The 25188-nt window shown below is 43.6% G+C and overlaps 1 protein-coding gene across 1 annotated transcript in view; it reads right to left on the bottom strand.

Moving 5' to 3' along the window:
* Positions 1 to 25188, bottom strand: part of LOC126184380 (secreted frizzled-related protein 1-like) — a 403479-nt gene that overhangs the window by 179811 nt on the left and 198480 nt on the right. Inside the window, exon 2 of the mRNA XM_049926765.1 lies at positions 128 to 202. Coding sequence (XP_049782722.1) covers positions 128 to 202 — 75 coding nt within the window. The remainder of the gene's footprint in view (positions 1 to 127; positions 203 to 25188) is intronic.

The following is a 25188-nucleotide window of genomic DNA, read 5'->3' on the forward strand; positions in this document are numbered from 1 at the left end:
ACCTGTATATACCTATCGATTTCTTCATATGCATATAGAAGAGTTGACATTTACACAGTGGCCATTACTGATTTTCTTAGCATAGTAGTGAATATTTTGCTTCATAGAATAATAGCAACATACTTACCAAAATCTGCTCTGCAAAAGTTGTCCAGTATGTTTTCGTATGTTTCAACTTGATTGCACACTATGCAGCCACTATCTGAAACAAAAATAACAACGCTCTTTCAGTTTTTTAACAACAAAGTATCTTTTTGAGACTGTGTTATAGAAAAGTTAATAACAGCTAACAAACCTTCATTCTGAAGGAGCTGCAAAATTTGTAACTAGGCGGGAACAAGTCACTCCGAATATTAATATTAACCGTGTACTAACTCTCAAATTATACAATTAACGAACGGGTGAGGAACTGACAGATACTGCAGCTATGTACTGACTCATTCACTCGTTCATTCTTTGTGCAATTCGCAATTAAGAATGAAGGGATTACACGTTGTTGTCAACTGCATGCTGAAACGTGAACGATGCTCAGAATCAAGCCATCCGCTTACCTATGTAACTGCTTCTTCGAAATAAGGCCCAACAGTCTCTAAGTGCACGTTATGTTTAACTTTGACCCTTAGCTGTTCCTGTAGCTTAGCATACAGTCAAATGAATTTTCTGTGAAATAGCCTCTGGGTGGATTCCTTCCTCCCTGAGAACTATATACAACATTAGTGAGACGAAATTATCTTAAGAATTACCTACAGTATTTAATGAGGAAAATTTCAACAGAGTTGTACAACTGTTTCTTACTATTGATTTGTTACTGCCTGTAATACCAGAATGAAAAAGAAAGATTTGTTTTTTATCTGGAGGAGGGGAGGTATAAAATACCGTGTTCTCTCATGCTGTCATGAGAAAAATCTTTAATTTGAAATAAATTGAATCAACCAGCTGTTTTGCACGCATTATCATGCTATGAATTCTTCGCATATTAATTTAAAACGGAGATAAATTTGATTATGCACAGAAGAGTGTGAGCTCATTATCGATTTGCGCATAACAACCATGCTTAGTTTTCGGTCGCCTGTGGGGGAGTGGGGTATATATCCATAAAACTTCAGTACATTTTCTGTAGCATTCTTCTAACATTTAAATTTGAGCAAGGGGAAACCCTACGCCGGTATATAGCACCCTTCGTTGTAATTTTTCCCTAAAAGGGCACGAGCGTAAATTTTCCGCGCCATACTACCAATGTTTAGACTCTAATGACAGTTACGTCAACGATACATTGGACTATAATTAACTTTCTCTCCTCCTGACGGATGCATCAACATAAACTGTGTCTTACCCTCTCTCTCCGCGCGACTGCTACGGTCGCAGGTTCGAATCCTGCCTCGGGCATGGATGTGTGTGATGTCCTTAGGTTAGTTAGGTTTAAGTAGTTCTAAGTTCTAGAGGACTGATGACCACAGCTGTTAAGTCCCATAGTGCTCAGAGCCATTTGAACCATTTCTCTATCTCCTTTATATTTTGAATAGAAGTTTAGAGGACAACAAAAAAGTACTGGCACACAATTTGACGATCCAAAACTGTACGTTCATCTTTCGTATTTGGGCAAAAACGACAATAAATGTTATCCATGTCTCCTGTACTAGATGTCTTCATCACGGAGGCGGGTAATGATATCCCTCCAGCACCTAAAATTGATAGTGGTGTGCTAAATCCATAAATCGTCCTAATGCGATCATTTTGTTCATGAGCATTATTCTGATGTCCTTAGTTAGGCGCCGGCCGCGGTGACCGAGCGGTTCTGGGCGCTCCAGTCCGGAACCGCGCGACTGCTACGGTCGCAGGTTCGAATCCTGCCTCGGGCATGGATATGTGTGATGTCCTTAGGTTAGTTAGGTTTAAGTAGTTCTAAGTTCTAGGGGACTGATGACCTCAGATGTTAAGTCCCATAGTGTTCAGAGCCATTTGAACCATTTGAATTTGAACCTTTTGCGACCACTTCTTTTGAATTGAATGGAAACGAACTACCACATACGTATCTCTTTCATCATTTGTGGGGAAACATTGGGTTAGAGTGATAACCTGCATCTGTACATAACAAGGGACGCTATTAGACAGACTAAATAAAATCCTTTGCAGTGTTTTTAGTTGCTACTTTCTTATTTTAAAAGAGTAGTAGCAGCTTCAGATTCCTGGACTTCTATTCTAGTCTGCTTGCATTGAAATTTACAAATTAATGCAACAAAATTTACTTTGTATGTATTACCTATCTTTGTCCTGTCAACATGGAGTGTATTTGTCTTAACGGCTGCATGTTTTAAATCAGCTTTGATATGAAAATGTGTTGTTGAAATTGTTCTCCTTTGAGAGCCTCTGTTCTGCTCAGTCTTCAAGTTAAGATTCGTGCTTTACTAACACTTATTGTTGCAGTAATAACTACACGATATAGCTACTATCTAAATTACGAACTACTGTTGTTCCATGGCCTTCCATTAACTCACAGTACAGGCGCGTAAGGTTTACTAAATGTGAAAGAATTACGTAGTTGCCTCTAATGTACTGAACGTTAATATTAATAGCAGCATGTTTGGGCCAGGAAATTCGCTATTACGCGTACAGATCCTTCTAGTACCGTGAACGGATACCCATCAGTGTGCATGCCAGGTATATCGTCCTGAAAGTACTCTAAGCTACTGTTCAGTCGTTCTTTTGTCGAGTAACATGGGGATAAGCTAGCTTGTGGCTTGCTTCTAAATTCATCCGTCGATGTATGTAGGTCGAATCTTAATAGTTCCATTCGTCTTAATACACTGAAGAAATGCCACAACTTGATTAGTTTAGTCGTTTGCCCCTATTACTTGATATCTGGGAGCTATGTGAGTGAACTGTCATAACATAACGTTTCCGTGCTGCCTCAAGAACGGTGCAGCCGGCGCTGGAAATGGCACTCAACACTCTGGAAGCAACCCGCAGGAAGTCTTCACTCCGTCCTAGCCTCACCTCAGCGCCCCCGCTGTCTGCGGTTCTCCCTTACATTTCCGCCGGACAGCCGTCCGAAAGAAATTTCCCTTGGCACGTGCACGCTCTTCTTACGAGTACCAGGGTGGTGATGTGCCCGTAATCTTCACTAAAAAGCTTCTGTTTCTTTCGGTGATTAAAATTTAATTCTGGAAATATCTCAGTATAAAAATCAATGTGCACATAAAGGCAGTACTGGCGTTGTCTTATAGCATCTATCTCAGGACGACAGAATAATTTCATTCTACCAAACATCTTAAAGATTTTATAGCTCACCAGTTTAAGGAAACACCAAGAGAAAAATATATTCAATCTTCCTACGTTTGAAAATCATCAGGCTGGGGTAATCATATGAATGACGTAGAACTGTCTGTTTCAGATCTTGAGTCGAGACATGTGAGCACATAAAAACAGTAAATACAGCAAAAATTATTTTAATTAACGTTATAGCTTTTCCGAGGAGAATGGGCTGTACTGAATATGGCAGCTTTTTGCCAGATTTAACCAACGTAATTACGTGCTACGCAGTTGATAATCCATAATTTTTTTATGGAACAGTGTCTTTTCAATCATTTTTGCCTTACTGGGTATTAAAATAAACTTATTTAATGATCAGTTATGCGTATTATGAAACTGAAGCCTAATCTATAATGCTTTGCAGTTCGTAGGAGTCAAATGCAATGAGATGGAGTGAAGATGATTTTTGACTATGCATATTTTTTTGTTTATTACAAGACATGTAAAGGACAATTAATTCTATTATATATAATCTGAAGTCTCAGCATATGTGCCAACAGTAGCACGGAAAAGGGCTTTTGAGAAAAATACTGTTTCGCAGGAATGTCTCGTGACGTCTTTGGCATGTGATTCTTGACTAATCGAAATAATTACTGCTGAAATACAGTTGACGTAATTTTTGCAGAAGATGTGGAAATAACAGGACTTGCATTTGGACGTGTCATATGCTACCTTTTTTCTAAGCTCGAACCTGTTATGCAATGGAATGCTGTTATAAACTAATGTCTCGCCTTTCTATCTATCCCTACCTCTTCTCTATCTCTCTGTCTGTTCTGTATGTTGTGTGTGTGTGTGTGTGTGTGTGTGTGTGTGTGTGTGTGTGTGTGTGTTCCACCTTTCTACGGACGACCCGGAAGCCCACAGATAAAATTCTGGAGATTGTTCAGAGGAATTTTATGGGTGGTTTGGTATAAGAGACCGTAGTGTCCTGTAGCTCGTCACAAAGTAATTGCATTTCGTTTGATTCCTTATCCCCGTTTATCTTTATATCGGTATTGCGCTGAAAATATCTGCACAACAGTGTAAATGTGACGGTATTCGCTATGTGTCTTGTTTGGAAGCAAATTTATTTCGTCCCCTCACGGTACTTGTTGATAACAGAAAGGCCCACTTCACCCTTCGTCCTAAAGCTTGCAGTGATTGCTGCTCAGTTATGTCTCGGGTTTGTTTTTCCGGCAGCGTTAGTAGTACATTAACAGTGATACACAGCAGTATGGATAGGGTCGCTTATGAAGAGTTGGCCAATATGCACCCTGTGTATGGGTTCACTGGATGCAACGGAAGAGCGTCATAACGACGCTATGCTCAGGCGTTCCCGCAGCGACGACGGAAACAACAACAAGAACAACACAATACTTTTTCATATGAGTATCGTTACATTACTCTTTGTGTTGTACGTTTTGGTGATTACACAGTACAGATTTCTTTGCTTTTGTGAAGGTATTTTCACATAAACAAACATAACTCGTGTAACAAACCGAATAAATCATATTTACATTATTCCTCTATAACGAGCCACTAGATACAACGTATTCCTTGTATTAAAATATTCAGAAAATATCCCTCAACAAACTCTGAAACTATGTCGGTGGAGTTTCGGTTCACTCTGTGTATTTCATAGAGGAATACGTACTGTTAGGTCGTATGCTGTGCTGAAGTACTGCAAAGAAGTAGTTGATATCCAACGACGCCCGATATCGAGGTCGTTAGTGACGGATTAATAGATCATTTGGGTGTAACGGGAGATTTTCCGTGGCCTCTTTGTAGGAAATAGCATGACATTTGCATCCATAGACTTAGGGGAACCACGGAAAATTTAAGTAAGGGTGGATGTACGGACAGGGATTTGACTCTTGCATCGGTGTTTTAACTGCTACGCCACATAGCTATGAGCAAATAGCTTGTTTTGAAGAGCTGCCTATATAATTGATGGTATGCTACCGTGCTACCAAAATACAGTTTCACTAGGCAAACACATTTGCAGCGACCCGCCTTGTTTGCGACTGGTCGCTCCATTATCCGTCATCAAATATGTTGGTTTTAGCAGATGGCTTATTTGGCGGCATACAATAAACAGCAGTAGCTGTGTCCATACAGGGGGATCTGAATGAGGCGTTCTTTGCGCCTAAGAGTATTTGCTAAGGGCGTAAAGGCGTAGGCAGCCTGATCTGGTGGTATCAGCCAAGCTAAGTGCTGCAGCCACTTCAGCTGGGCGCGACGCGGCGAGCAGTTTCACGCCTTTGTCAATAAAAATACAGCAGCCTCAACAGTGTTTTACAGACAGTGGTGTATTACATTTCTTTCGACACGCGTTACCTTCTGTCGTTCTGAAGTAAGGAAATGTTTAACAAGTGATTTTCAGCACGTTGTACAAAGGAAAAGGGCAGTCCTATATGTAACTATGGCACCCATACTCGCGGCAGGAGTCGTTATTATTAAACAGCAAATAATATTATGGCACCTTTGGTTCGCCTTTCAAGTCTTTAGACGACTGCTTAGTTTAAATTTTCTATGAATTTACCAGTTAATCTCCGAATCATCTAAATAATCTTCTCAACTCCAACAGGATGCTTGAAAAAAAAGTAACTGCAGCGTAATAATGAAAGAATCAGACCATGAGTAGATGATAACTACTACATTTTAATAGTTTTTCTAGTTCTGTAGTTCTAAAGGTACAGGACAGACGCTATATCTAGTCCGGCCGCCATTTGTGTAGACTTTTATCCACTGTGTTCTACTAGCAGAACGTTACCTGGAGTGTACCATCTTGAGGTTAGGTTATCTACATGATGCCACATGAGGGGGGGGCGCGTCTGACACGACCTTGGTGCAGTGCAGCAAACCCATAGACCACATTACTCGTGAACGACCAGTAAGAAAATTTAATGGAGAATGGGACGACTTCATGAAGGCCCCTCTTAAGACTAGTGCACTGTTAAACTTCCCGGATATAGAGTAATGACGGGAGTGTGAAATTCATAATGTCTCTAGTTTGTCACAGGCTATAGTTTTATGTTACTTATTTGAATACTTTCTTATGTTTGTTTTCTTTCTTTTTTTGTTTTCCATGTGTCATACCTTTCTCTAGTTTTGCCGTACACTAAATAAAATAAAAAAACTGCTTTTTAACTTCGAACTCTGAGGAATCCCCTTCCCAAACCAACATTACTGGATCATTTTTGTTTTGCAAATTCGCAGACGTGACTCATGTTTCTGGGCAATGAATTTCTTCTGGACACTAAACAAGCATTAATACAAATATAATTAAGATATATATCACTGAGAATGAGAAATTACTTTTAAACGCAAGGAGCAAACTGGAAAATTCAGTTTGAAGGAACACAAAACTACCTGATTTGCCCTCATTGCACGTAGAACAGCGACCTTACTAGAAGGACGGAGACAAGTGCCACAGCAGTTGGGAAAGAGGAAAGGACTTGTAGTGAGTTCGATTTTTAGACTTTTTCAAGTATTCGAGTAATTCATTCTTTCCAAGCGACCTGTGACTCACACTATACGTACAGATGTAATATTGGTGTGTGGGATTTAGAAACAATGTACTGGATAATCAGGCAAACCAAAACGCAGACGTGGATTCAGAACACAATGTTATGAAGTTCTAAGCCCCAGGGAATAGAAGCAAATAGGTCAGGAGAAATATCTACATTTATAATTATCTGAAATCGCCTTATGTGATTTAGCGAAGTCACGGAAAATCTAAAACTGGCTGATAGGGCATGGACATGAACCGTCGTCCTCCCGAATACGATTACAAGTGTCTAATCAGACATGGGAAGCGTTTCGCAAATATATTTGTGACGATGTTAGAATATGCGATGCAAATTTTACTAAAAATGACCGAAAATAATAAGAATGTGAAGAAGACAAAACAGAAACTTATGTAAGGGGGATTTCACATTTCATCAGTTAAGATGGCAGATGGCAGAGTGATTAATAACAGAGAGAAAATTATACAATAACCGGACCGCTCTTTAAAAGTTTGTGTAGTTCAAGAAATGAATCAAAAGCATTAACAATTACATACAAAAATAATCAAATTCGGGAAGTAATGCCATATTAGTTGTATAAAGCCATTCGACGTATGGTGGAAGGAAAGAGGACAGGATATGACGCTGTTTCAATACAAATCATTAAAGTGGAAGTTAAATTATTGTATTTCGAATCGAGTAAAGATATCGTAGAAAAAGGGATGGAACTCCACTGCATAGGATGAAAAATTGTTGGAATGATAGAACAATAGCTCTTGCAAGATCAATTTTGAGTAAAAAGTTTCATTTATAAATCATATCCATTAGGAGTTATATGCTCGACACTGACTCATACAGTCTCTCCTGAAACACATTTGGAACAGAGTGCTTTGAAATGAAAAACAAAATAGTTTTCAGAAGCATTAGGTGAGTTGGTCGTTGTAATGCGACGTCTCAGAAGGGTGCTTAGTTTGAGTGACAAGCGATGTATAAAGTAAAATTGAATGCATGAGGGAAGAAATCTTTGGAAATACCTTGCTCGATAAACCTGACGTAGTGGAGCGTATTCGAGACACCCAGATAGAATTAATTAAAAGAATGAAGAATAGCACATAATATTTCTAATGTTTAGTAAAGGATGGAAATTGTCGTATAGGTTACTGAATATGTCGAATTAACAGGCGCACAGAGATGAACGGACTAGTTCAATAAAGGACGAAACTGACAATCATAATTAACTGTTCTAGCTCAAAGACATAGCTGATTTTTCTTAGTGTCCTGTAATAAAAGGACGCAATATTTGGATGAAAGCTCAAAACTCATTTTTTAGTTTCATGTTTACAGCTAAGCTAACATATACTGATGAGCCAAAACATTATGACCACGTGCTAAAAACGTGTTGGTCCATCTTTGGAAAGCAATGCTGCAGTAATTCTGCGTGAAATGGATTCGACAAGTTCAAAAAAATGTTCAAATGTGTGTGAAATATTATGGGACTTAAATGCTAAGGTCATCAGTCCCTACGCTTACACACTAATTAACCTAAATTATCCTAAGGACAAACACACACACGCCCATGCCCAAGGGAGGACTCGAACTTCCGCCGGTATCAGCCGCACAGTCCATGACCGCAGCGCCTCAGACCGCTGTTTTTTCCGTTATTGATCGTTGTGTTTTGTCGTTGCGGACGTGCAAGACATCCTTTCAAGTTCGTCGGTTGATCCTTCCACTCAGTTTTTTTTATTACAGAGGCCAACCGGCTCTCTGACCGAACACGCTGAGCTACCGTGCCGGCTATATCAGGCAAATTTGATGGCCAAGTTGTCACCGTGGACCCACTATCATACTCCTGAAACCAGTGTTGACGATTCTGACCTTGTGACACGACCAGTTAGTCTGCTGGAAAATACCATCGTCGTCGGGAAAGACATCAAAAATGAAGGGAAGCAGGTGATTCAAAATAGTTTAGTGAACACCCTCATGTGCTACTAAAAACCCCATGGAACCCCATGTGAATGTTCCCAAAAGAACTGCCATCAGAACTGACGATATCGTTCTGTCCACATGAGAAAACTTAGGGTTGTTTTCTGCGAAGCCTCATGTTCATCATGCACTGAACGGTGCGCTCCGCAACACTTGTGCCCGCACCATCACTGAACTTTGTCATCAGATCGCCGCCTAGCCTACTTCATAGAGCGCCCAAGACTCTGACCTCCACGTCGTGGATGTCTGACACCTTGTCACCTACATGTGGTTTCACTGACCTTCATTCACATTTGTGGCCCGTATCGTCGCTAGAATGAACCACTATTCGTCTTTTGCTCGCTTATGTGAATCGTTGAGGAAAAAACGCTAGTCATTGTGGCTCATTTCGAAGCGGGACTCTTCACTGAAAACAGTTATACTCCTTTCAATGAGATTTCAGGCCGAAGACGTGTCTGGAGAGGCCACAGAGAGCGGTTTGATGCCAACCTGGCTATCGCCCGCATACGGCCCGACAACTGGGAGCGAAGATCTGGGGTGTCATTTCTTTTCGTAGCAGGACCCGTTTGGGTTTCATCCGCAGTACCCTTACAACACAGCGGTACGTTGACGATATTCTGCGCCCCGTTTTGTTGTCCTTCAGGGCAAGCCATCCTTACAAGATAATGTCCGCCTGCACATGGAGAGAGTTTCTATTGCTTGTCTCTGTGCCTATAATGGCCAGCAAATCCGCTGGATCTCTCCCCAGTTGAGAGCATTATGTGCAGGGCCTTCCGACTAGCTCGAGATTTTAACGATCTAAGTCGCCAATTGGACAGAATTTGGCACTATATCCGCCAGGAGAACATCCAACAACTCTATCAATTAATGCCAAGCCGAATAACAGCTTCCATAAGGGACAGACGTCGACCAAGGCGTTATTGATTTGCTCCATTAGTGCAGCTCTTTCTCTTGAATAAATTATACAATTTTTCAGAAATTGTAATCATTTGTTTGTCTGTACATGTAAATCACACCTACTGATTTCCGTCCCACGCGTATAATTCCTTCGTAGTGTGTTGCTTTTTTTTATTTTTCTTAGAGTGCACTTTCTATACCGTGTCATGTGGCTGCAACGTCACCAGGCGGCATTCCGTCTTGCTGTGGGCAGTTGCCACAACAAAAACAAAATAAAAAAATGAGAGTCATCTTATGAGGAATCGCTAGGCGATTCTATACCGGCCATGGTAAATACACTACTGGCCATTAAAATTGCTACACCAAGAAGAAATGCACATGATAAACGGGTATTCATTTGACATATATATTATACTAGACCTGACATGTGATTATATTTTTACGCAATTTGGGTGCACAGATCCTGAGAAATCAGTACCCGGAACAACCACCTCTGGCCGTAATAACGGCCTTGATACGCCTGGGCATTGAGTCAAGCAGAGCTTGGATGGCGTGTACAGGTACAACTGCCCATGCAGCTTAAACACGATACCACAGTTCATCAAGAGTAGTGACTGGCGTATTGTGACGAGCCAATTGCTCGGCCACCATTGATCAGACGTTTTCATTTGGTGAGAGGTCTGAAGACTGTGCTGGCCAGGGCAGCAGTCAAACATTTTCTTTATCCAGAAAGGCCCGTACAGGACTTGCAACATGCGGTCGTGCATTATCCGGCTGAAATGTAGGCTTTCGCAGGGATCGAATGAAGGGTAGAGTCACGGGTCGTAACACATCTGAAATGTAACGTCCACTGTTCAAAGTGCCGTCAATGCGAACAAGAGGTGACCGAGACGTGTAACCAATGGCACCCCATACCATCACGCAGGGTGATACGCCAGTATGGCGATGACGAATACACGCTTCCAATGTGTGTTCACCGCAATGTCGCCAAACACGGATGCGACCATCATGATGCTGTAAACAGAACCTGGATTCATCCGAAAAAATGACGTTTTGCCATTCGTGCTCCTAGGTTAGTCGTTGAGTACACCATCGCAGGCGCTCCTGTCTGTGATGCAGCGTCAAGGGTAACCGCAGCCATGGTCTCCGAGCTGATAGTCTATGCTGCTCCAAACGTCGTCGAACTGTTGTCTTGCAAACGTCCCCATCTGTTGACTCAGGGATCGAGACGTGTCTGCACGATCCGTTACAGCCATGCGGATAAAATGCCTGTCATCTCGACTGCTAGTGATACGAGGCCGTTGGGACCCAGCACGGCTTCCGTATTACCCTCCTGAACCCACCGATTCCATATTCTGCTAACAGTCATTGGATCTCGACCAACGCGAGCAGCAATGTCGCGATACGATAAACTGCAACCGCGATAGGCTACAATCCGACGGAAACGTGATGGTATGCATTTCTGCTCCTTACACGAGGCATCACAAGAACGTTTCACCAGGCAACGCCTGTCAACTGCTGTTTGTGTATGAGAAATAGTTTTGAAACTTTCCTCATGTCAGCAAGTTGTAGGTGTCGCCACCGGCGCCAACCTTGTATGAATTATCTGAAAAGCTGATCATTTGCATATCACCGCATCTTCTTCCTGTCGGTTAAATTTCGAGTCTGTAGCACGTCATCTTCGTGGTGTAGGAATTTTAATGGGCAGTAGTGTAAAAATTGAAGAGTTGCAAAAGGTGACTGGTTGCAGCAATTTCTGGAAACCTTTAGTAGTCATAATGTTTCGGTTAAACATTATGTAGTTCTGACGTATTCGATGTGGCTGTCGCGACACACTTTTGATAAATATACACACACATACAGAAAACGGTCGTCAGTTTCACTGTTTGTGTTTCCAATTTGATTCGAGTTGTTTTCGGCAGAGTGAGGCGAGTTGGCAGCGCGGCGCGTTGTTGAGTTTTGAAAGGGCGCGCAACCGGCCTTGGCTGGCGCGACGCGCTCTGATCTTTAAAAGACCGCCGCCGTCTGTCTCATTACGGATGGGCCTTTCTTCTCAAGGAGAAGTCAGCCGTGCACTTTTCGGGAGGGATTAAGTTACTACTGTAGTAACTGGGAGAATTAACAATGGGTGACTTTTCGCGAATCAGTACGCCTACTTTTTATGAGTACAATGTAACTCTCCTTGTTTCCATTGTGCAATCCGCACTATAGAGCTAGATATGGAAACATCGCAGTCTTCTCTTACATAATAATTGGCGACTCAGTAGAATGTGTTATGTTACTCTTTAATCCGTATAATGTAACTTTATATTCGACGTTTAAACTCTGTAGCACAACTGCAGCAAACACATATTTTATTATGCCTGTGTAATTTACACATAGTCTGTAACCTAATGACCAAATACAGTTCCAGTTTCATTCAATTTTACGCACTTTGTATAATCACATTTTGTCTCACAAAAGCTTTGATTAAACATTTCAAAAAAATGGTTCAAATGGTTCTGAGCACTATGGGACTCAACATCTTAGGTCATAAGTCCCCTAGAACTTAGAACTACTTAAACCTAACTAACCTAAGGACATCACACACATCCATGCCCGAGGCAGGATTCGAACCTGCGACCGTAGCGGTCTCGCGGTTCCAGACTGCAGCGCCAGAACCGCGCGGCCACTTCGGCCGGCGATTAAACATTTCAGATCTACAGGGTGGTCACAAACAGCATGAAAAGCTTGTGATGGTGTTACAGGATACTTTATGCTGAGAAATAATTGTTAAGGAAAAAACTCGATAGGTTGCGCCGTTTTCGAGTTAATTAGCATTGAAATTAGTCAATCAGGCCTTTGCGCGCCCAAATTCAATCGGCCTATCAGAGACGGTATCGCCAAACGTGTTCTTCGATTGGCTTCCTAAAACTGAACAAGAGTGCGATACAAAAATTGGACATCGGACCCGAGCCAACGGCTGAGCAGTCTCGAGCTCTATCATCTACGCTAAGAGATAAAACTGAGACTCATTACTGCATCTGTCGGGCCGCTTGAATCTGCGAGCGCAATAGCCCGATTGGCTAACTTCAATGCTAATTAATACGGAAGCGGTGCAACGTATCGATTTTTTCTCTTAGCAATTATTTCTCAGCACAACCTACCCAGCAACACCCTTACTAGCTTTTCCGACTGCTTCTGACCACCCTGTATACGTCAGTCATAGTTAAACAAAAACCATAGTTTGACACATAACTCATGACCATACGACACAACATGTCGTATTACTGTCTATTGTATATACCGTCACTTCTTATTCGACCTTTAAAAACATTTTCATGCTTCTAGGAAAGACACATTTTATTGTCTCAAGGTATTTTACACAGAGTCTGTGACTTAATGTCTTTGCTGCTTTAGCATCTATCGAACTAATGTAGTTGCTTTCGTTACCCGTTGTGAAGCTGGGCTGCGTTTGTAAATGTTGATCATAGTGTGTGATGCCCTAATGGTGTTTGCTTCAAATGGCTCTGACCACTATGGGACTTAACTTCTGAGGCCATCAGCCCCCTAGAATTTAGAACCACTTAAACCTAACTAACCTAAGGACATCACACACATCCATGCCCGAGGCAGGATTCGAACCTGCTACCGTAGCGGTAGCGCGGTTCCAGACTGTACCGCCTAGAACCGCTCGGCCACCCCGGCCGACTAATGGTGTTTATTATGAATTGTATAGCACATATGAAGTGCATGTGCAAAACAGAGAAATTTAGGAACGTGCAATAAAAATATTCGACGAATGCGTCTTTCAGGATCAATATACAACACATTATTTGTTAACCAATTTTATAGCCCTTTCTCGTTTTATTTCCCAAATTAAATGTATCTCCATATATTTACTGTATTTTAAACAAAAAATGTTTATCTTAGAGCAAGAAACAAGTAATGATTGCAAAGTGAGGCCTCAGCATGATAGTTTGTAAGAGCCATATGACGATGAATTAAACAAAAACTCCGAAACTAGTTATGGTTAAATGTAAATAAGCCCCTCATACCACAATTGTAACTGGTTGCTGTATTCAAATTAAAATTCTTATAATTTTACTACAATACTATACGATCATTTTTAACAAAAGCGTTGTGGCCAGTTGAGAAAATACGCCTGTTGGAGACGAACACCACGTAACTCGAGTGTTCTCCAGGGTCACTTAATTTTTGTTCTTTCCTTTCCTTCTTTCTTTTGATCTCCCTCGTCCTCAGAGTGTAAAATTACCTCGGCGTTACGTTTATTAAAACAGTGACTTTGGAATACATGAAGTGGCTTACACGGAAAATGAGTATGTTGTTGCAACAATAGCGTTATACAAAAACACTACATGCAAAACAGCAGCGCTGCAACATGCCCGCGTCATCTGTACAGAGCACACAACTGCGTGTTTGAAACAAGGTCGACAGTTACGACTGCGGGTATGAGAGAAGAACGGCTGCATAGACGCCGAATGACGTTGGAGAATCAATTACCGAATGAACGAGACGTCAAAACGCAGCTAAAGGTGACCATTCGCTTAAATGAATGCCTTTTTGTTGTTCACAGACTAGATTCTAAGATTCGGCATCCTGAGGGTTTCAACCAAGAACGGTCAAGAGATTTTACACGCCCCAGTGACCAATATTTGTTGTTCGTGTTCATGAAATTCTATTTTCGAAAATCATTTGACTGAGTACCACACCTAGGCTTATTATCAAAAGTACGATTGTATGGGGCATCAAGCGAAATTTGTGACTGAGTAGAGGATTCTTTGGTAGGAAGGACGCATCACTTTATATTTGATAGAGAGTCATCGACAGATGTAATAGTAACTTCAGTGGACCCAAGCTAAGTGAGTTGGGTTCCCTGCAGTTCTTTTTGTATATTAAGGACCTTTCGGATGGTTTTCATATAAACGTTCATAGTGTGTGTGTGGGCGGGTGGATGTGTGTGTGTGTGTGTGTGTGTGTGTGTCACAATAAAGACGAATATGCTTTGATGAGTGAGTTGTTAAATGAGATAATTTGTTTAAGATTTATAGTATCAACATTAGATTCCATTACTTGATACAAATGAATTATGAAGATGTAGGTTCAGTCATTGCTTGCAAGTTGGCATTAAAGAATGGGATGTAGCGAAGGGGAGACGTTGTGTGAAAAAGGGAAGGAAGAGTCTGTTTCGATGCCTAGATGTCAGGACGGGTTCTTTCTTTCCATTGGAAGTGGATCTACGTTGAAGTTTCGTTGGGTGTAGATGTGGACAGCATGTCAGCGTAAAGGTGGAGAGATGTGTTGATATAGTCACTGTATAACACCGGTTTAGATATTACGTGAGAGACTATGTATTTATTTGTTTCTAGCATATGGGACCTGAAGAACATTTGCACATGAGGCCATTGGTCGGATAAAGGCTTTATGGGTGCGAGAGTAATGGAGGAATGTAATCTCTATTTTGGACCAATTAGTAGCTTAGATCGATTGAGGGTTTTGTAGTATGAATAGGTGTTACATGGCTCAGGGTTTAAGTTTACTGAATTGTATGTTAGTGTAATATGTAATTGGATAAGATTATTGTAAATGAAACGGTATCGCGATGGAAGCTACACTGGCGTGGAAAACATAAGAACGAAAGTAACTTTTGCATGATTTGTCACAGACAAGTAACACAACTCATTGATACTTGGACCAATCATAGTTGAAACTGCTACAGTGTAGTACAGAACGAAACTGAGAAAAAAAAATTCGCAGTGAGACGAACAGAAATGACAATTTTAATCTAAGACAATAATTACACTGAAATCACCGCTATTCATGATGGTCCATCGGACATTACTAACACCTGGAAATGGTTGTCAATAAGATTTGTCATAAACACAGATGGCAGCGCATGCTCCCACGATGACCACGAGGTTGGTAAGGAGTTCTTGTGGTAGGGCGTTCCATTCCGCCACTACAGCGATTGACAGCTGGTGAATGATCGTCGATGGGTGTAGATGTGCTGCAGTACGCTTCCTCAACGCATTTCACGCGTGCTCTACGGAATTTAAGTCGAGGAAACGGAGAAGCTTGTCCTTTCGTCGAATATCCTCTCGCTACAAAAGATTATCCACCTGCGCTGTGCTATGCGGTCGCGCATTGTCGTCCTTAAAAATGAAGTCAGGGCCTAATGTACCCTTGAGAAGACGCACATGAGAAAGGAGTACAGAGTCACAATAACATTGACCGGTGAGTGTGCCATGTTCAAAGATTTGGAGCTCAGTACGTATGCGACATTATGCCTCGCCAGCCATAACACCTGAACCACCAAATCGATCATTATAAACAATGTTAGTGGGCATATTGCATGTTCCAACCCCCCCCCCCCCCAACCATATGTGGGTGTACGTCCAGAATCACTACTCAGACTGAATCTGCTCTCAGCGCAGAGCATGCGACAGCACTAATTGTTGATCCGGTCCCTACACTGTTGGCACCATCGGAAATGGTGCCGCCAATGTGCGGCTTTCAACGGCACACAGTGCAGTGGTCGTCGGGCAAAGAGAACACTCCTATGCAGCCATCGTGCCACAGCCGGCCGGGGTGGCCGAGCGGTTCTAGGCGCTACAGTCCGGAACCGCGCGACCGCTAGGGTCGCAGGTTCGAATCCTGCCTCGGGCATGGATGTGTATGATGTCCTTAGGTTAGTTAGGTTTAAGTAGTTCTAAGTTCTAGGGGACTTATGCCCTCAGAAGTTAAGTCCCATAGCGCTCAGAGCCATTTGAGCCATCGTGCCACAGTGGAACGTGCTAATGCTTGCCTTGAAGTCCTGTTAAATGTGATTGCAATTGCACCCGCTGTCTGACGTGGGTCCTTTCTTGCATTTTGCACAATGCAGCGGTCATCTGCTTTTGTAGTTGACCGTGGTCGATCACCTCCTCGTCTTCGGGCAGCAGTGTCTGTGGTTCGGAAAGCTCCCCACGCACGTGAAACATTGTTGTGAGCAATACCAAACCCCTGGGCTGTGCCCCTCACACTTCGTCCTTCTTACAGTTTCCCGATGATTCTTCGCCGTGTGAAGTCATCCAAATGTTATCTCCGGACCAAGTTATAATGAAGAAAATCACGACAGTGTAATGTAACTGCTTTCTGTTTGATGCACGCCGTCTGTTTCGTTCCTTCAGCTGCCACGTGTTGCGTGGCCAGCACCACTTGACTCTATAGTCACTCTGACCTCACGCTGTATAACATCCAGCTTTCTGTGCACGACTGGAAGACGATTGGATAGAAACCATGAAATAAAACGGACGTTGATTTTCGTATGCACGGAGGTCTGGAGTTCCAGTAGTTGATCAAAATACCAAATGGTATTGTATGCTCTTTTAGGGCCAACGGGTGAAGTAAAAGTTTCGCGGTTCGAAAAGTATAACACATTGCCACATGCAGTAACTGTAGAGTCTCGCGGATTGAAAGGATGATATAATTGTGTATTTTACTTTAACGCGTTGATGGTACACAGGATGGGTGAAGTTCTGCAACCGGTCGTCGGAAGAGAGGCTGGGATGACAGCAATACAGTCCAAAAAAAAAAAAAAAAAAAAAAAAAAAAAAAAAAAAAAAAAAAAAAAAAAAAAAAAAAAAAAGAGTAGGTACTGGCGTAGATGAGTTAGGATTCGCAGGCTCACTCCAGGAGATTGAACGTCCTTATAAACGTTTCCAAACGGGGCCTGTTCGCGACTGAGTGACCAGTCACGGGAAGGCATTGTGACACGAGTCGATCGTCCGCTGCTATGCATTTGTCTCCACACAGCGCAGACAGAAAACGGTTCCTGACACTTCACTTTCAAAGCTGCACAGATCTGAATCCCAGTAGATCGTCTATAGCTATGTAATCGCCTATATGTTATGACCCATGAATCTTACACCGATTATCATTCCACGTTCAAAGTCGGTTAACTCGCTACATGCTGCCATGTTCATTACACTTCTGTCTGTAATAGACTAGTCAGATACCTATAGTACTGATGCTAACGCAGAGTAAATATTTAAGGAGACCAAACAGCCAAGGTTATCAGTCCCCCCCCCCCCCCCCCTTTCCCTCCTCTCCTAGGACAGAAGCAGTGAACCCAATCTGTCTTCGTGTAGAGTAACTTCTGTATGCAAGTGCGAGAACGTGTTCTAAATGATTGCGTGGCATGAACCTGAGGTGGAACGTGGGAACCCGCCCGGTGTTCTCCTATTGGAATGTGGGAAACCATATCCAGGCTGATCGGCGAACCAGTCCCTCGTCGTTAATCTGGCGGGCTGACTCGATCCGGGGCCGCCCCGCCGTACCTCCCCGTTCCGGAAGCGGTCGCGTTAACACGGGCGGCTACCCGGTCGAGAACATACGGACTGCGCAAGCCACGGTACAGTAGATGACGCAGTGTAAATCGTGCCAGTATTAGCAACTCCCTTCCCAATTCCATTCGCACACTGAGCAAGGGAAAAATGACTTTCTCAATACCTCTGCATTCGCCCTGATCTCTCTTTCCTTTTCCCCATAATCCCAACGAGAGGTATACGTTTATGTCAGTCTGATGGTCGCACACTCATCTTCGAATACAGATTTTCTAAATTTATCCAACTGGGTTTCGGGAGAACTATGTCGCGTTTCCTGGCAGAGTGTCTCTCTATTGTTTATATGGCTGTTATTATGTCAAATTAGTGAGAAATCCAAACACGGATACAAAACTCCATAATTGGCCGTACTAGCACTGTATATGCCATTCCATTTGCAAAAGTATTGCATTTTCCCAGAACCCTTCCACCAAATCTTTGCCTTCCTTAATACTAATTTTAAGCGATCGTCAAATTTCATATCGCATCTTGGTCTTATCCATAAATACTAAGGCGAAGTTCACCACTAGTCTTTCTCTTTGCTGTAGGCATTATTTTACATTTATCCACCTTTAATGAGATCTGACATTCACTACATCAAGTAGAAGTGTCGTCCAAGTCGCACACTCCTTAGGATCGCTCAACGACACTGCTTTCCCATACCTAGCTGCAGAGTCAGCAAAAAATCCTATAGTGCTGTTTATATATTGAAAGCATTGGAGCTCCTATTACGCTTCAAGTGAGAGAAGTTACCCAGCCCTAGCTGCGACTGTGGGGCACCAAATCAAACCGCCCAATATATCGCCCAGTACTGTGAACTAAGACCGTATCAGGGTAGCCTGACTGACTTGTTCAACACCACTCCGTCCTACTTCGAATGGGTGGCCAGTAGGGAGGTCAGAGTATGAAGATAAAAGTTACGCAATTTATATACTGCGATCTTATTGTCTTACTTCAAAAATGGCTCTGAGCACTATGGGACTTCACTGCCGAGGTCATCAGTCCCCTAGAACTTAGAACTACTTAAACCTAACTAAACTAAGGACATCACACACATCCATGCCCGAGGCAGGATTCGAACCTGCGACCGTAGCAGTTGCGCAGTTCCAGAATGTAGCGCCTAGAACCGCTCGGCTACAACGGCCGGCTATTGTCTTACTGTTTCTATATTTTATCACATTTTATCCCATTTTATTCTGCAATCTTCATTGATCTACACTCCTGGAAATTGAAATAAGAACACCGTGAATTCATTGTCCCAGGAAGGGGAAACTTTATTGACACATTCCTGGGGTCAGATACATCACATGATCACACTGACAGAACCACAGGCACATAGACACAGGCAACAGAGCATGCACAATGTCGGCACTAGTACAGTGTATATCCACCTTTCGCAGCAATGCAGGCTGCTATTCTCCCATGGAGACGATCGTAGAGATGCTGGATGTAGTCCTGTGGAACAACTTGCCATGCCATTTCCACCTGGCGCCTCAGTTGGACCAGCGTTCGTGCTGGACGTGCAGACCGCGTGAGACGACGCTTCATCCAGTCCCAAACATGCTCAATGGGGGACAGATCCGGAGATCTTGCTGGCCAGGGTAGTTGACTAACACCTTCTAGAGCACGTTGGGTGGCACGGGATACATGCGGACGTGCATTGTCCTGTTGGAACAGCAAGTTACCTTGCCGGTCTAGGAATGGTAGAACGATGGGTTCGATGACGGTTTGGATGTACCGTGCACTATTCAGTGTCCCCTCGACGATCACCAGTGGTGTACGGCCAGTGTAGGAGATCGCTCCCCACACCATGATGCCGGGTGTTGGCCCTGTGTGCCTCGGTCGTATGCAGTCCTGATTGTGGCGCTCACCTGCACGGCGCCAAACACGCATACGACCATCATTGGCACCAAGGCAGAAGCGACTCTCATCGCTGAAGACGACACGTCTCCATTCGTCCCTCCATTCACGCCTGTCGCGACACCACTGGAGGCGGGCTGCACGATGTTGGGGCGTGAGCGGAAGACGGCCTAACGGTGTGCGGGACCGTAGCCCAGCTTCATGGAGACGGTTGCGAATGGTCCTCGCCGATACTCCAGGAGCAACAGTTTCCCTAATTTGCTGGGAAGTGGCAGTGCGGTCCCCTACGGCACTGCGTAGGATCCTACGGTCTTGGCGTGCATCCGTGCGTCGCTGCGGTCCGGTCCCAGGTCGACGGGCACGTGCACCTTCCGCCGACCACTGGCGACAACATCGATGTACTGTGGAGACCTCACGCCCCACGTGTTGAGCAATTCGGCGGTACGTCCACCCGGCCTCCCGCATGCCCACTATACGCCCTCGCTCAAAGTCCGTCAACTGCACATACGGTTCACGTCCACGCTGTCGCGGCATGCTACCAGTGTTAAAGACTGCGATGGAGCTCCGTATGCCACGGCAAACTGGCTGACACTGACGGCGGCGGTGCACAAATGCTGCGCAGCTAGCGCCATTCGACGGCCAACACCGCGGTTCCTGGTGTGTCCGCTGTGCCGTGCGTGTGATCATTGCTTGTACAGCCCTCCCGCAGTGTCCGGAGCAAGTACGGTGGGTCTGACACACCGGTGTCGATGTGTTCTTTTTTCCATTTCCAGGAGTGTATATCATAGAGTATTTTATCACTGAACGTAAGAGCAGTCTAAATCATGTGTGTAACGCCATACGCTAAATAAATGGGGCACACCCTATGTTCCTTTATTTCTGCGGAACATTTGCCGTCCAGTATACTTGGATTCTATTAGTCAAACATTCCTCCAACCAGTCACATACGCTGCCTGACAAAAATAGAGAAACGAAATGAAGCTTCACGGATTGAAAGGGCATGTGATGTTATTTCAGTCATTACAAATTCGAGTCAAATTTATAAAGAACTTGGCAGGATGAGCATATTTATCGGATGATTAGCACCGCCTCTCGTCTGGATACAAGCACTGATTCGGCTGGGAAGGGTGACATCAAGCCGTCGTATCCTATCCTGACGCCATCTACCCACATTGTAACTGGTCCTTGATAGTCTGGATACTGACACTGGGATAGAACTGACGACCGAGCTGGTCCTACACAAATAGACACGGGTACAGATCTGTGGATCTTGCTAGCCGTAGGAGTACCTCCATTCATCGGACGCACGTGCTTCCTGGTCACGTCACGAATACAAACGCGGACGCCTGGGGCGGTAATTTCCTAGTTCTGCTACTGCTAGTCTCTGACCGAAGATGTGGGATGGTACAGAATGTTGCAGGGAGTCGATTACGTGGTCTCGGCTAGAGGGGCAGATGTGAATGTGTTATAAAGTGCTTGATGTACAATGCGGCGATGCTCCTTTGTGGTGGTTAGGGCCGGACGACTGGAATCTTGAACACGAGTTTGCCTGATCTCACGCTCCCATGCAGTCCAACATCGGATCACTGTCACATCTGAATGCTCCACAGATCTTAATATTACACGATTCGACCAGCAGGCCAAATTGAGGTCCAATATGAGTCCAGTTTCAGACTCTGTAAGATGCTGATAACGCTGTCTCAGACCAGTTAGCGTCATCTCAGTAATTATTCAACATCTGACGCTGTTCACGCCCCTTATATAGCCTGACAGACCCAGTAACAACGATAAATACGAACAACTCTGATAACAACTCTGATGCACACATATGTCCGTCCTACCTGACACAGAAACTTGCAACTGCGATTTCCTGTCAGAGAGGTCGCAGTTCGTAGTAATTGACGGAAAGTCATCGAGTAAAACAGAAGTGATTTCAGGCGTTCCCCAAGGTGGTGTTATAGGCCCTTTGCTGTTCCTTATCTATATAAACGATTTGGGAGACAATCTGAGCAGCCGTCTTCGGTTGTTTGCAGATGACGCTGTCGTTTATCGACTAATAAAGTCATCAGAAGCTCAAAACAAACTGAAAAACGATTTAGAAAAAATATCTGAATGGTGCGAAAAGTGGCAGTTGACCCTAAATAACGAAAAGTGTGAGGTCATCCACATGAGTGCTAAAAGGAACTCGTTAAACTTCGTTTACACGATAAATCAGTCTAGTCTAAAAGCCGTAAATTCAACTAAATACCTCGGTATTACAATTATGAACAATTTAAATTGGAAAGAACACATAGAAAATGTTGTGGGGAAGGCTAACCAAAGACTGCGTTTTATTGGCAGGACACTTAGAAAATGTAAAGAGACCTACTAACAAGGGAACTTCTCCATCGCACCCCCCTCAGATTTACTTATAAGTTGGCACAGTGGATAGGCCTTGAAAAACTGGACACAGATCGATCGAGAAAACAGGAAGAAGTTGTGTGGAACTATGAAAAAAATAAGCAATATATACAAACTGAGTAGTCCATGCGTAAGATAGGCAACATCAAAGATAGTCTGAGCCCAGGAGCGCCGTGGTCCCGTGGTTAGCGTGAGCACCTGCGAAACGAGAGGTCCTTGCTTCAAGTCTTCCCTCGAGTGAAAAGTTTACTTTCTTTATTTTCGCAAAGTTATGATCTGTCCGTTCGTACATTGACGTCTCTGTTCACTGTAATAAGTTTAGTGTCTGTGCGATTAGTAGACGAAAGGACGTGCCTCTCCAAGGGGAACCGAAAACATTTGATCGCAAGGTCATAGGTCAACTGATTTCTCCACAGGAAAACACGACTGATATATTCTATACGACACTGGTGACAGCATGTGCTGCACATGACAGGAATATGTTGACGACCCACCTAACTTGTACACTTGGCGAATGGGTAAAAAGATTCTTCTACCTTGCCCGATTTAGGTTTTCTTGTGGATGTGACAATCACTCCCAAAAAAATGATGAAAACATAAAAAATTAAACTTTTTACTCGAGGGAATACTTGAACCAAGAACCTCCCGCTCCGCAGCTGCTCACGCTAACCACGGGACCACAGCGCCCGTGACCTACACTGTCCTTGATGTTGCCTATCTTGCTCATGGACTACTCAGTTTGTATATTTTGCTTATTTTTTTCATAGTTCCGCACAACTTCTTCCTGTTTTCTCGATTGATCTGTGTACAGTTTTTCAAGGCCTATCCACTATGCCAACTTATAACTAAATCTGAGGGGGGTGCTATGGGGAGGTTCCCTTGTAAGAAGACTGCCTACACTACGCTTGTTCGTCCTCTTGTAGAATACTGCTGCGCCGTGTGGGATCCTTACCAGGTAGGACTGACGGAGTACATCGAAAAAGTTCAAAGAAAGGCAGCACGTTATGTATTATCGCGAAATATGGGAGAGAGTGTCACAGAAATGACACAGGATTTGGGTTGGAAATCATTAAAAGAAAGGCGTTTTTTGTTGCGACGGGATCTTCTCACGAAATTCCAATCACCAACTTTCTCCTCCAAATGCGAAAATATTTTGTTGACACCGACCTACATAGGGCGGAAAGATCACCACGATAAAATAAGGGAAATCAGAGCTCGTACGGAAATATATAGGTGTTCATTCTTTCCGCGCGCTGTACGAGATTGGAATAATAGAGAATTGTGAAGGTGGTTCGATGAACCCTCTGCCAGGCACTTAAATGTGATTTGCAGAGTATTCATGTAGATGTAGATGTAGAACTGTTATCATTGAAACACGTGCCGATGGTGTGCGAAGTTACGTTGACAACGGATCATGTCTTCTGAGTGCTTCACTTTTTTTGTTAGGCAGGGCATTTGCGAAGATCCTCCGTATGATCGTATCTTGTAGTCGACTATGCAGTACGGTGTCGAACTCCTAACAGAAATTTAAGAAGACGCAGTCGACCGGTTGACATGCATCTGATGCGTCTATACTCAGTATATCTAGCCGCAACAAACGGGCGTGGCATACAACCTTTCTCGTGAGTTTTGGCCACCGTGTTTAAATGTTAGCAGCCAAAGGCAACAGTTCAGTTGTTGTCGGTCTAACTGTAAAGAAATAAAATGTCGGTCGCCGTAAGTGAGACGTGGCGGTTAAACGGCTGTCGGAGAGCACTTAATTTACCATTTGGACGGGAATGCGTTCCACCTGGCGGAGTACTTTCCGCGAATTACGGCGGCGGGCCAGGGCTGTCGGCGGCGCGCCTTTCATCGTGGCATTAGACGCGATGCAGCGCTCTTTGTTCGCCTTTTTGCCGGGCAATGACCACCTGCACAAGGCGGCCGGGCCGCGCCGCTGCAAAAACCCCGCACCGCTAATTGACTGCACCAGACTTCTTCCTCGTACGCAATTCTTCCTATTTTACCGCCGCACTTTATGTAACTGTCTAGTATTAACAGTGCAGCAACCAATCTTTTTTTTTTTTTTTTCTTCTTCTGCTTCTCCTTCATTGTTCCAGTACACTTTACCTTCATAACCCTTCATCCTCACCCCCGCGCCCTCTACACCATAATCTTCTACAAAACTGTCACGAATGTTTGAAATATTATTGTATTTTTTGTTTAGCTCGATGCAATAAACAATGCTTGTAGTATGCTAAGTAGATGCTGTTTTGCTGTTTAGTTGTCGATCAGTGCTACGGGTTTCATCGGCATTCTCTTGCCTTATGTGATGGAATTTCACCTCTACCCGTGGGCGCGAAGTAACGTAAAAGTTTAGCGTCTCACTGGCTTCTAGCTGAATACGGAGCATGAGCAGTTGTTTACGTATAGACGAAGAAATCAACGATAATCTTTCTGGAAGAAGCAAATTGACATTTGCTGTAGGTACCAGGCGAGTACCTTCTCGTCCGAAGCAAATCAACGGCCACGAACGTCTTTCTCCAAAAATCTTTGGAGGACGTGAAAGGGCTTCCCAGTGAAATTTTTGCGGTGTTCTCGAAACAGCCTGCCAACATATTCCTGCACACATATTGCCAACATGTTGGCAATATGCTGATACCGGTAGCTGTTGAAGTATTCGCGCATTGCTCTCTTCACAAATTTTGAGGGCCAAATAGCACACTGTGGTTCCTCGAGATATATATGGTGAAGTGCGGTTTATCTGAGAATATGGTCGTCTACAAATGTCGTGCGCGAGTCACTCTTGAGTAACCTTCGCGTAAGTAAAATCATTCTGAAGATTAGAGTAAGAGGAATAAGTGGGAAGAGAAAAACGATTCGAGACCTTTCTGGTCGATGGATGTACA

The sequence above is a fragment of the Schistocerca cancellata genome, chromosome 4 (assembly GCF_023864275.1).
Source record: "Schistocerca cancellata isolate TAMUIC-IGC-003103 chromosome 4, iqSchCanc2.1, whole genome shotgun sequence".
Taxonomy (NCBI): Eukaryota; Metazoa; Arthropoda; class Insecta; order Orthoptera; family Acrididae; genus Schistocerca; species Schistocerca cancellata.